The sequence below is a fragment of the Siniperca chuatsi genome, linkage group LG19 (assembly GCF_020085105.1).
Source record: "Siniperca chuatsi isolate FFG_IHB_CAS linkage group LG19, ASM2008510v1, whole genome shotgun sequence".
NCBI classification, from domain to species: domain Eukaryota; kingdom Metazoa; phylum Chordata; class Actinopteri; order Centrarchiformes; family Sinipercidae; genus Siniperca; species Siniperca chuatsi.
Genome location: NC_058060.1, coordinates 26,475,792 through 26,489,834, shown reverse-complemented (window position 1 = coordinate 26,489,834; position 14,043 = coordinate 26,475,792). Strand labels below are relative to the sequence as shown.

General features: G+C 45.5%; 1 protein-coding gene across 1 annotated transcript; it reads right to left on the bottom strand.

Moving 5' to 3' along the window:
- Nucleotides 1-311: 311 nt before the first annotated feature.
- On the bottom strand, nt 312-13,102 carry actr3b (actin related protein 3B). Its single transcript, XM_044176219.1, has 12 exons — nt 12,857-13,102; nt 10,876-10,931; nt 9,589-9,713; nt 9,340-9,450; nt 7,365-7,460; nt 7,176-7,283; nt 6,940-7,083; nt 6,576-6,749; nt 5,927-6,019; nt 5,709-5,834; nt 4,892-4,975; nt 312-4,797 (listed from the first exon to the last, which is right to left on the bottom strand). The coding sequence occupies exons 1-12, from the start codon at nt 12,898-12,900 to the stop codon at nt 4,702-4,704; spliced, it is 1,257 nt and encodes a 418-aa protein (XP_044032154.1). The 5' UTR covers nt 12,901-13,102; the 3' UTR covers nt 312-4,701.
- Nucleotides 13,103-14,043: the final 941 nt, after the last annotated feature.

The window sequence follows — 14,043 nt, the reverse complement described above, 5'->3', positions numbered from 1 at the left end:
ATCTTTAAGTTTTGAACAAGTGGGTAAACTGTCACATACTGAATCAGAGGTGAAACAGAGGTGGATTTATGTCTGAGAGCAGTGGTGTATTCAGAAAGTTATATTACAGTTCTGTTTCAGCTCCGATGTGTCACCACACACTGAATACTAACACCACTACATCTACTGTTCACTTCATCACTTTTATGCAAAGATATAACCAATGAGATTTCAGTTAGAGAGCGACTGGCATCTGAAAAGCAGGAACAGCGACGTGTTGCAGATGCTAAATGAAACCATCATAACCAGAACTGTCAGGGTAGAGACTGCAGTCGGTGTTGAAGGTGAGTGTTTATTGATTAGCTCAATATCAAACCACAGATCATTAACATACATTGAATCTCACTCAGCTGTGTTCAGGTCCAGCTCGTCCACAAAAATATGATTTCATTGCATAAAACTAAATATCTGTTGTGTTTTTTACACATGCCCTCATCCAGAGACTCAGGTCCAAACCACAAGGTCACCTCTGAACACAGTCAGCTGTTCAGCTGCCATAATCAATACATTTCATAGCAGCAGCTACCTGCAGGGCTGATGGAGGTGTTTATGAGTTACTGTGTAGATGTGAACGGTGAACAGAGCTGACACAGTTTCAGGTTCATGTGCATCACATTCACCATCATCACGTAGCTACGACTCAGCATCTCATAATTACAGATATTGTTCATATCTAATCAATGAGGAGCTGACGTAGGAGCTGACGTAGGAGCTAATGTAGGAGCTGATGTAGGAGCTAATGTAGGAGCTGACGTAGGAGCTGATGTAGGAGCTGACGTAGGAGCTGACATAGGAGCTGATGTAGGAGCTAATGTAGGAGCTGACATAGGAGCTGATGTAGGAGCTAATGTAGGAGCTGATGTAGGAGCTGACATAGGAGCTGATGTAGGAGCTAATGTAGGAGCTGATGTAGGAGCTAATGTAGGAGCTGACATACTAGCTGATGTAGGAGCTGACATAGGAGCTGATGTAGGAGCTAATGTAGGAGCTGACATAGGAGCTGATGTAGGAGCTGATGTAGGAGCTAATGTAGGAGGGGTCAGGTCAGTTAAAGAGGGACACAGTTTTCTGTGTGGCGTGTCATAAACCTGCAGTGAGCAGTCTTTTGTCAGACTGATGTACATCAGATGTACCCGGACATTCCCAACAGTTTAGATGCCTGAGCTACCATTTTGTTTTGACTTAATTATTTATATATCGACACTGAATGGTGACATCGTGTCCTCTGGTGTTATATTAGTCACATATCAAAATCAACGACAGCCTCAGAGGAGGACATGAAAGCAACTGAAATCAGGTATCGTTGCTTCTGTCCTCTCAGTGATGATGAACCTTCATCACAAGCTCCTGCTCTCGTCATTAACACAGGCTAACTTACATAAAACATCTCCAACTTTCTTGTCTTTGGTGAATGCATTAATGGTGAATGCCTCCATCTTCCTCTTATCCTTTATTCCAGTGTTCATGCAAATCACAGAGACGTCTTTTGTCTTTTTGAAAGTCTTCATGGAAGACTGGACTTTGTCCTAAAAGAGATCTAAATAAAGAAAACAGCACCGGTACAGATGCTGCACCTATAAACACGTTCTGTGTTTCTAAATAACAATTAGTTTCCCATGATTGTACCTGAACGCACCATACTCCAGCTGACGGTGCTACTTGTGGTTTAGACCTGTTCCTGGATCAGTTTGATGCCTCAGTGCACTCTCAGCACACACACATATGTGTGTGTGTCTATAGGCTATTTAACTTTATAATATGTTAGTTCTCCTCTGTGTTGCGTTAAACTCTGTTTCTTTACAAATATAAACACTCTGAGTGCAGTAGTTTATGATACAGGCTGTAAAACACTGAAACATCAACACACACAGTTATTCACAGTTTGTGATTCAGAGTCACATCAGTCACTTCTGGAAGTTAATTATACTCAAACTATTAAAACAAACTCAAACTGTACTTATTTAAATATGAAGAACAAATGTAAATGTGTCTGCACGAGCGACTGATGTGACTCTGAGCTACATGTGAAGGAATACAGAAGCAAACAAAAAGAAATAAATACAAACAATAAAACGTGAAACTACCTGCAGCTCTCACTGCTGACACAAAGCACAAGAAACAGTTATTGTCCCTTTAATGGAAACAACCAATCAAAACTCTGCTACCCAGAGAATGAAAAGGAAGTTAAAACAGTTTATTGTTGTGTATTTTTTCTTGAGACACTGTTTGTTTGTGCTGTTCATCTTTAATTCCTGATGCTCTGTAACCTCCTGTCATGGAGTCATATTTTAATATGAAGCAACACGTTGTCACCTCATGCTGAGTCACGGTCATGTTTGTTGTATCTAAAGTAACAAAAACAATAAAGTTATTGAACAACATAAACATATTCAAATAAAAGATGGTGAATAATACTCGCTCACTGCGTCACATCTAAAACATAATAGTTGAACATGAAAATATTTCTGTCTCACTTCTATTTGGGGGCTAATCATGCTCTTTGGGAGATGTAAACAGGAAGTATAATGTTGTCATGGAGTTAGTGAGTTAGCTGTGAGCTACAACTTGAGCCCCCCCTTTTTAACGTGTATTAGTTTCCATGTAGTCAAACTGTCCCATCAGAGCAGCTGAACCAGCAGTCAGCAGCTCCTGTCTGCAGTGGACCCGTGGACGGACAGACAGCTGTCTCTGGATCACTGTGAGACTAAAGGAAACTTAGAAACAGCAGGATTCTCAGGCAGGTTCTGCAGTGGCTTTCTTCTCTGGTGTCTCAGTGGATTTCTGGAGGTTTTTTATGGACGGACGTCAGAGACGATGATCTCGTATGGAAGTGTGAGTCGCACTGAACGATTCAATGTGAGTTTCATGAGTTATGACTCTGAGAAGGAGGGAGGTTTTAAGGCGAATTACAGCGATGGATCACTAAGGGTTGATTTTTACCTCAGAGACATCTCGCCCCCTGGGGAGGCGCCTCAGTTTGAAAACCTCTGATATACTATGATATACTGCAACAACTCCTGCTAGCCCCCTCTAGAGGCCACAGTGTTACATCCCAGAATAAGCGTGTTCAGTATAAGTATATATAACTTTAGTAAGTTTCATGGCAGTCTGGCAAGTAATTCTTAAGATTATTTAACATGGACCGAAATGTTGGTCAAAGGGGAAATTTTGTCCTGATTGTGGCGCTAGAGAAAACATCAGGTCCTCACCAAAACATAGAAATATCCATCGCAAGAAGATGTTGAAATATTGGTCAAGACCAAAGTTATGGATGGATCAAAATTAGCACAAAAACTTTCTCTTTGCTGTGATCATTGATTCGAGTTTAACTTTGGTAAAAGTCTGAATAAAGCTTTAAGGAACATTTACGAACAGACACCTCAGTGACAATTAGCATCCATGCCACTTTCACTGTTGTTAGTTTAGAGACAACAGACATCACTGAGACTCAGCTTCAGGTGTCACAAAAAGATTAATTCCACTTGAAGGCTTTGTGGTTTTAGTCTTCATGTGATTAGATGAGCTTAGCTTGGAACTGTATGAAATCTCAAGACTTGGATCATCCAGTCATAATGACAGCTGCTGTGCTAACATGCTAACACACTGACAGCAGGTCTATAAATGTGTTCAGACATATGCAGAAGATGTGACTGACTCAATGTAGAAACGAAGAGGAAAGAGATGACCACTGGCGGATTCACAGCAGAACCAAAGGACAGAAAGACGAAACAGGATTCTCTCCTTGGCTTTGATTAGTATCAACACAAGTGCTGCATTAAAAATAGTGAATCTTTTCTGTGTTTTCACGTGACGTTAAACACACCTTTCATCGTTCATCCAGAGGTTGGTGCAGCAGACTGACCGGCCCTTTGTATCCTGACGCCGTGTGTGTTGCCCTGACTGTTGATTAAAGCTCTGCCAGTATCTTCACAGCTTTTCTGGAACAAGATTTGTTGTGTATCGATTAGACGTCACTCTGGATGAAGGTGAAGATGTTTTTCGATCCGACTCTTTAACCTGCGTCTAAACTGCAGCTAAATGAATCTAGTTCCAGCTCCTCCTAAATCAGATCGCTATGTGAAAAGAAACTCTGTAAACTCAGCTTGTGTCTGTGCTGTGAACATTTCTCTGAACTCAGAAAGAAGATCATCTCTGTCATCTTCAGTCAGGCCAACAGCTTAAACTTCAACACAAACACTCTTAGCAGTGCTATGTTTTTGGGGATGGCTAACAGACTAGCAGACTGTCAGCTAGCTAGACCTCAGCTCGAAGTCTGGAGAAATCCTTGGGTTGCCTTTAAATGTCCCTTCTGGATAAAGGTTCTGTGGTTGTTTTGTACAAGAAATACGACACCACACTTGCTTTTCACTGTTTTTTTGTGCTTCAGTTTCTCCAGACCTGCTTGATGAGACTGAGCTAGCCTGCTAACAGTCTAATAGCCTAGCGGGCTAAAAACTGAATGGGGCAAGAGATTAACAGGGTAATGGCTAAGTGGCTGGTGGCTAGCAGATAGCAGGTAAACAGGCCAGCAAGCTTCAAAGCCCACGGGCTAACGGGTTAGCTGGCTGGCTATCTAGTGGGCAGCAGGCTGAAAAGCCAACAGGCTAACAACGCAGCAGGCTAACAGGCTAACAGGCTAGCCGTCTGTAGCTGCCGCTGCCATCAGGACATGATGCCGAACACGGGGTTGTGTCGACAGATGCTGGGGCCGATCTCATCGTAGTCCTTCTTAGAGTGACACACCTGCAAAAACTCCGGCTGGAAACACAAACACAAGTCAACAACAAACAAACAAACAGCGTCTATATGTTTGTGAGGACTGATTTAGAAGTACAAATGTGTGTGTGGTTACCGTGGACGCCAACATGGAGCCTCCAAACCAGACGGCGTAGCGCTGCATGTGATGTGTGACGACCTGAACCTCCATCGGCTTCGGCTGCAAACACAAAAACAGAAAATCACTCGACTGTCTGTCACATCAATATGCTTTATTGGCACGAGTGTAACAAAGACAATATCGCCAAAGCGTCAAGTAATAATGAAAGAAATTCAGAAAATCAGGAAAATAACAGAAAACAAGAATTAGCTCTGTGTGTGTTGGCCGAGTTCTGCTCTACAGGCTGTGTTTGAACGAATATATTATTGTTTTGTCCCATCTGTCAAATTCATGATTCAGGTCTCACTGCCATCGAGGATTATAGCTTCTGACACAAATTGGAAATCTTTAAGCCAGATTTTAATTGGAATGTCAGATGAATTATTTCTCCTGATTGCACAGAAACCTCCTCTCGCTTCGTCTCTGAGGTCTTTCACAGCCATGTTGAAGCTTCCTGTGGAGCTGATGTTGAGGCCAAGGTATGTGTAGTTTGTTGTATGTTGTAATTTAGTGGCGTCCAAATAGAAATTGTGTGTTAACGGGATTTCTGGATTGCTTCTGTAAGGTCATTATCTCTGTTCTTGCTGAGTTCCAGTCAGGGTCCAGGTCTGACGGAACCTCTGCAGGAGATTAAGGTGCTAAAAGCAACACTAAGTCACCTGCGTACATTTCTTTTCTTTAGGTTTAATTCTTGATCAGTCATAGTGTGGCGAGGAAATATCTGGAGTTTGGCAAGAATCCTGTCTGTCTGTCTGTCTCTCTGTCTCTCTGCCTGTCTGTCTGTCTGTCTGACCTTTATCCGTCCTCCACTGAGTTCTTCACTCAGTTTCAGTCGAGCGTCCACGACTCTCTTCAGGTCTCTCTGCAGCCGCCGCCCAAAGTCTCTGAACATGGTGGATCCTCCAGAGAGCACGATGTTCTGACACGCACACACACACACACACACTTTCAATTAACAATAGCTGTCGTTTGTCTGGATGAAACATACTCAGGTGTGCTCAGGTGAGTTACCTTGTACAGCGGTCTCCTCACATCGATTGGACAGTTCTGAATGACATCATCAACGACATCAGAGATAGGTTGCATGAAGTCTGGGTTAGCGAACTGAAAAACACACATTTACAAAGATTTATTTACAATTAATATTTTACATTAACCTCCATCTTTAACTTCATTCTTTAAGTTTGAACGCTGTTTCACATTTCTCTTTAGCTTTTTAGCAGTTTTGTCCACTTGGTGGCAAAACAAACTGAAAACACCACAGTGACATATTCTCAGCTTATAAGGCAGTTCTGTCTAACATGTTAGCAAACAGCTGCTTGTTTCCGCCTCCAGCAGCTGCAGAGTCACATGACGCTTCATCAGGAGGCGTGTCAGAGTCACATGACGCTTCATCAGGAGGCGTGTCTATGTCTCCTGATGGACGTCAGTCCGGTCTTCTCTCTGTCAGCTCTGTGTTTGGTCTCCAGCAGCTGCTGAGGGAAACATCTGGCTCTTTAGCTGCTAGATGCTCCGCTATGTTCAGCAGCTGCTCTCTGACTGCGTCTGTTTGCTGCTGAGCAGCTCAAGTTCAGCGGCTTTTTCCTTGTTTGATGAAAACAGCCCGAACCAGACAGGAAATGTACGAGTAAAAGGAGGCTGAAACTCTCGGTAAAGTTACCTCGGGGTGGAAGAAGATCTCGGGGCCCAGGAAGCGCTCGTAGCCCACGTCGATGTGGAAGGCGGTCTTACTGACGGCGTTGACTCCGCGGTACTGTTTGATCCATTTCCCCGGGTCAGAGTCGTACTTTGTGAACTCCTTCACGATGTCCGGACAGATGTAGCAGTACCGCTCCTGCACGCACACACACACAAACACACACACACAAATAAAGAGGAGGAGTAAAGGAGGAGGAGGAGGAGAGGAAGAAAATGAGTACAGGAAGAGAGGAAGAGGAGGAGTTAATGAGGAGTAGATGATGAGGAGTACAGGAAGATAGGAAGAGGACGAGTTAATGAGGAGTAGATGAGGAGGACTCTGGTACCTTGACAGCCTTGGCGGTCTCCAGCGACTGCTCAGGAGGAACCCCCACCTCTCTGTCTCTGAGCAGCTGTTGGATGAAGAAGGTGATGTCCCGCCCTGCGATGGGGATGTGCTTTATACAGCTGCCAATCACGTAGCCCTCAGCCTGTGACAGACAGCCACACCGACCAATCGGTGAGCAGAGAGGCTCCAAACAACAGCCAGTATGTTTAATGTCCGTGTGTGCGTGTGTCTCACCACAGGGATGGCGTGTGTGACTCCGTCTCCGCTGTCGATGACGATGCCGGTCAGAGTTCTCTGTCCGACCTGCCGAGACGTCCAGGACGCCGCCAACGCCAACACGGCCTGATGGAGGGAGACATTTCATTTCATAACACCACACAGCTGAGTATGAGTCTGTCTGTCTCACCTCTCTGTGCGTCTCACCTGCACTGCGATGTAGAGTCCAGGTATGTTGAAGGTCTCGAACATGATCTCTGCCAGGTACTCTCTGTTCTCTGGAGTGTTGAGAGGAGGCTCTGTCTGCACACACACACACACACACACACACACGTCAAGGACCCCTAATACCTCCCCCAGGACCTCTGTAACCTCCCAGTACCTCTGTAACCTCCCAGGACCTCTGTAACCTCCCAGGACCTCTGTAACCTCCCAGGACCTCTGTAACCCCCTCAGTACCTCTGTAACCTCCCAGGACCTCTGTAACCTCCCAGGACCTCTGTAACCTCCCCCAGTACCTCTGTAACCTCCCAGTACCTCTGTAACCTCCCAGGACCTCTGTAACCTCCCCCAGGACCTCTGTAACCTCCCAGTACCTCTGTAACCTCCCAGTACCTCTGTAACCTCCCTCAGGACCTCTGTAACCTCCCTCAGTACCTCTGTAACCTCCCAGTACCTCTGTAACCTCCCTCAGTACCTCTGTAACCTCCCAGTACCTCTGTAACCTCCCAGGACCTCTGTAACCTCCCCCAGTACCTCTGTAACCTCCCAGTACCTCTGTAACCTCCCAGGACCTCTGTAACCTCCCCCAGTACCTCTGTAACCTCCCAGTACCTCTGTAACCTCCCTCAGTACCTCTGTAACCTCCCTCAGTACCTCTGTAACCTCCCAGGACCTCTGTAACCTCCCCAGTACCTCTGTAACCTCCCAGTACCTCTGTAACCTCCCTCAGGACCTCTGTAACCTCCCTCAGTACCTCTGTAACCTCCCCCAGTACCTCTGTAACCTCTCTCAGTACCTCTGTAACCTCCCCCAGTACCTCTGTAACCTCCCAGTACCTCTGTAACCTCCCTCAGTACCTCTGTAACCTCCCCCAGTACCTCTGTAACCTCCCCCAGTACCTCTGTAACCTCCCAGGACCTCTGTAACCTCCCAGTACCTCTGTAACCTCCCAGGACCTCTGTAACCTCCCAGTACCTCTGTAACCTCCCCCAGGACCTCTGTAACCTCCCAGGACCTCTGTAACCTCCCAGTACCTCTGTAACCTCCCTCAGGACCTCTGTAACCTCCCTCAGTACCTCTGTAACCTCCCAGTACCTCTGTAACCTCCCTCAGTACCTCTGTAACCTCCCAGTACCTCTGTAACCTCCCTCAGGACCTCTGTAACCTCCCCCAGTACCTCTGTAACCTCTCTCAGTACCTCTGTAACCTCCCTCAGTACCTCTGTAACCTCCCAGGACCTCTGTAACCTCCCAGTACCTCTGTAACCTCCCAGGACCTCTGTAACCTCCCCCAGTACCTCTGTAACCTCCCTCAGTACCTCTGTAACCTCCCAGTACCTCTGTAACCTCCCAGGACCTCTGTAACCTCCCCCAGTACCTCTGTAACCTCCCAGTACCTCTGTAACCTCCCTCAGGACCTCTGTAACCTCCCTCAGTACCTCTGTAACCTCCCCCAGTACCTCTGTAACCTCCCTCAGTACCTCTGTAACCTCCCCCAGTACCTCTGTAACCTCCCAGTACCTCTGTAACCTCCCTCAGTACCTCTGTAACCTCCCCCAGTACCTCTGTAACCTCTCTCAGTACCTCTGTAACCTCCCCCAGTACCTCTGTAACCTCCCAGTACCTCTGTAACCTCCCTCAGTACCTCTGTAACCTCCCCCAGTACCTCTGTAACCTCCCAGTACCTCTGTAACCTCCCCCAGTACCTCTGTAACCTCCCTCAGGACCTCTGTAACCTCCCCAGTACCTCTGTAACCTCCCAGGACTTCTGTAACCTTCTCTAGTACTCTGTAACCTCCTCAAGGACCACTTGAACTTCCTAGAGGTCTTTTGGGAGCTGCTCAAGGACCTCGACAACCTCCTTAATGATTTCTAGACTGTATCTCGCTGTATATTAAACAGCAGGTAACCATAGCGACAGCACTGGTGTTCCTTTGGCAGTGGACGTAGGAGAGACCCACCATGAGGAAGCTGTGGTCCTCAGGCTCAGCTCGGAGGTATTTGAAGATGATCTGCTCCATAAACTTCTCCATCAGATCCCAGTCCTCCACCATCCCATGACGGATGGGCCACTGAACACACACACAAGAACACACAACACATGAACCAGTGACCTCAACACCTCCTCCTCCTGCTCCTGCTCCTCCTGCTCCTGCTCCTCCTCCTCCTCCTGCTCCTGCTCCTCCTCCTCCTCCTCCTCCTCCTCCTACCTTGGTTGCATAGTTGGGTTTGTCTACAGCTTCGTCTCCGATGTAGAAGTCCAGGTCGTCGACTCCTCGTACGAGCCTCCTCTGAGCCTGTTCTCCCACGCTGGCCGACTCCTTGATGGCGATGCCTGATCCAGATCAGATTCAGAACATGTACACACACACACACACACACACACACAGAAACTGAGAAAAATGTTTCACAATCTTGAGTGAGACATCCCCATGGATGTATTATTAGACCTGGATGGATACCAGACCCCAAGATGGCGCCTATTAACCTGTATTAAAGTTTTCTAGCTTCCTGCTTCGTGGGTCTGCGGCCGGCTGAATATGTGCAGCAGTGTTTCTCCCGCTGGCCCCGCCCGCGAGTTCCCGCTCGCATTTACATTGTGATGAAGTCACGGTTTTAATATCGCTGGCAAGGCTGAGTGGTGGCGCCATATCCAGTTCTTATTATACATCCATGGACACCCCCCATGCTCGTGTGGAGAGCAGTGTGAGGTCAAAGGTCACAGAGGCAGGGGGATCAGGGGAACTAACCAGTTTTTATCTGCAATTTTTCCTTTTCATATTTTTAGCCTCATAAGTAAATTATTATCGCTGGCTAAATAAACTGTTTGACAGACGCTGAATGAATGTTGGAGCCCCCACTAATAGCAGCAGATGGTTTAGTCCACTCGAGCCCATACAGTCTATGGGCCGGACACAAACAGGCTGTCTCAAAACGCAGGAACTGTTCTGACGCTAATGCAGGAGACTGCAGAGACTTTCAGCCAATCCTGTGTTTAAAAAACTGAAGTCAGAGGAGAGAAACAGGCTGAAAACAGTTGCTAACAAAATCCACCAATGAGTGAACACAACTAGCTAGCACCTGTTTTACATTAGTTTCATACTGCTTTGTAGACTGAACCTAGCTACCTAGCGGCTTAGCTTAGCTTGCTGATAAATGTAGCAGCGTTATGGATATGATTCAAGGTGAGTTCATAAAGTGGTGACTAAAAGGACGGATCAATGTGCAGCAGGTTACACTGAAAGAAAGCATCAAACATGAAGAGTGAACACAACTAGCTAACACTGTAAAACAAGACTCCAACCTCACAGTGAAAGTTTCCAATTAGTTTGAGTAACAGTTGCTCAGAACTGTCGTCTCTCTTCTGTCTGCTTTATCGAAATGTCCAAAACAAGATAAAAAGGAAAAGACAAAGTTACTTGTACGTGTGTGAGCACTGCATATTGACAGTTTTGTGCACAGAGGTCCAGATGTGCAGAGACACGTCTGATGCTTACAGGACGGTATGATGAACTGTGGCTCTGTGTTTCCAGCATAGCCGATCTTTGTGTACCTGCAGCCAGAGATAAAAACACTGTTAGGATGAAGAAGACGTCCAGTGTTTCTCTGTGAGTTCACCAACAGCTGAGGAACACAGATGTCTGACAGAAAACATTACATCGGGTCCAGATGCTGAGGCTCTGAGATCAAACATGGCTGCCTACATTTCAATCTGGTTCTTTTGCTCCAGATGCGATGCAACACGCTTTGAGGATAAACTTTCAAACACACACGTTTTACTGGACTTCCTGGATCATATTTCACCTCACCTGTACCTGAAGCAGCACACCGACACAGTGAGACATCCATACGGAGAGCAGGATACAGACAGCCTCAATAGACCAGAATGCAATGCGGCAACACGACTTGCATACTACTTCAATACAGTACATATATACTAATCTTTATAGTTAGTTAGCATACAAGAATATACATTTTCACTTTGATCAGGAAGATGTGTGATGATGTCATCAAACTGCGACACTAAATACTGTTTGTTTGGTTTTGTGAGCTGCTCCTGGATCTGCCTCGGCTCTGTGTGCAGTTTGTTTTCATGTGATGAAATCACGTGAACGGGCAGCAGGAGTTTGGAGTGTTTATCATGGACGTCCCGAACGTCTCGTTTCACCTCCATCGTCCTCCAGGTGTGTCCTCTCGCTGTCTCCAAACCGTCCTTGTGATCATTGTCTTCTCTGCGCTGATAACTAATGATCTCACCGACAGGCTGTTTCTCCTGCAGCTCCTGTTCTAATTCCTCCAGCTGTCCTACATTCAGTCATTCAGACCAGAATAGACCGGCGACTGATCACAGACCAGCTCCTGGTGCTGATTTACATGTGGAGATAACGTCTGTCAGCGGGAACAGAACAGCTGCAGTACATTTATATATTCATGTTTCTGTGCCTGAATTATATTTAAAACCTTCACTTTCACCCCCTTATTGATCATGTATAATCAGTAATAACTGGTTAGTAACAGACTATAATGTAGCTGTAAGCAGATCTAAGAGTTCATTAACGTATTTATTAACAACTATAACAAGTGTTGTCTGCTGTATAAACAGATGCTGAATGATAATAAAGTAAAACAGCTGTGATAATATAAAACATGACTTCATAAGAGAAGTTAGAACAAATACTGAACATTAATAAACACTTAATAATGTCCTAATATCTGCTAACAGCTACATTATATAATTACATGTTTATATACTGATGATAAAATAATGGAGTTAAAGTAAAATGTTCAATTCAAACATGCACTTCATAATTTACTACAAATATTACTCATGTGTTGTTAATAAAGTTATGAAGTCAGTGCGGCTATTTGTAGACGTTCCTGTGAAACAGTTTCAGGATGAACACGAATTCAACTGATCAGCTGTTTTTAGAGGTTTAGTGAATGTGGAAACATTAATTTTATTATAAACATCAAGTTTCACTCTGATTTTAAATCAGCTGCCAGTTTCCACTGATGGAAAACAGACGTTTTCATTATCGATTAACCTGCTGATCATTTTCTTGCTTAATCAATTCATCGGTTTAGTTAATAAAATGTCCATCTGGGTCCCAAAAGCCAAAGAGATCCAGTTTATTATGTAACAGACAGAACAGCGTGTGTGACCTGTCCCTTTAAGGCGACCAAAACAACACACACACACACACACACACACACACACACCCTGGCGCTTCTATCTTTGTGAGGACCATCGTGGACATGACGCTTTCCCGGCCCCTCAGCTGATTCTCACCTTCAAACGGCCCTTTGAAGTTGTGAGGACCGGCCAACATGTCCCCCCTCTGTAGCAAGTACACACACACACACACACACACACACACACACGCGCGCGCGCTACAGACATGACACTGACAGCTCGCTACATATGACGTCACAGTCTTTACAGTGTGTGCATCCGTGCGTGTGCGCGCGTGTCCTCACCCGGTCCCGCAGTCAATCACGCACGGGGGGAGCTGCAGGGACATGTTGTGCTTCTGCTCCGGCTCGGTCCGGCTCGGTCCGGCCCGCAGAGCCGACGCTGGTCGGTTGTTGTGACAGACCGGAGAGCGCGAGGCGGAGTTTGGTGTGTGATGGAGAGAGAGTCTCAGTAGTTCCGGGTCGGAGGGAAAGATGGAGAAAATAGAAACACATCTGACACGGTCCCGGTAACCGGAGAGGGGTGTGTGTGTGTGTGTGTGTGTGTGTGTGTGTGTGTGTGTGTCTTTTCATGCTGCGTTCACGTGATGTCCGTAAAACACAGCTCCGCCGCCTGGTGGACAGTACATGCAGCAACAACAACAACAGTGTCCCAGCCTGCTGTATTGATCAGTCTATCAGCTGTCTGTCTGACGTCACGGTCTGAGTCTCAGACACAAAATGTCGGAGGAGCTCGTGACTTAAACAGTTTCTTTTAGTAGCAGAGAGGAATTGCTTTCACTTCAAGTCAAACTTTATTTATAAAGCACATTTATAAATAAATCACCAGGCTCAGCGAGGAAACACGAGTGTCAGCAGGACCGCGCACAAAATCACAATATGAATGAAATAGTAGGATTCATATTATGTATTGGCCATGAAGAAGATGATGAATGTGCTCCAAGTAACATGAGACAAGTTGCGAACCAAACCCTGAATCTTCTGCAGCAACGTTTATTTTACGAATGTGCTGATTTGATTTCATATAGTTTGAATCTAATGTTTTTATATGATTATGTAAAGTTATTCTATACATTTGTACTGTGACATATTTTATAAATCAGTTAACGAACGGTAAGTACGTACAGGGTTGTGGTACAGATAGTGCCGGAGGAAGCACTCGGGTCCGTTACTGCAGTGAAAGTACTAATACACACAGTACTGCAGTGAGAGTACTAATACACACAGTACTGCAGTGAAAGTACTAATACACACAGTACTGCAGTAAAAGTGTGAGAGTGTGATCAGGATCCTTAAAGCATTAAAGCAGTGCAGCGTCCCTGTGGCTGCTGTGCTGTTATATATTCTGTCATCAGGTTATTATTCCTCGTGCATTAATGTATATATATATGACATTATAACTTCTTCGTGTATCTGCAAAGGAACCGGATACATGTAGTGCAGTAAAAAGTAAAACTCCCATTAATGCAACT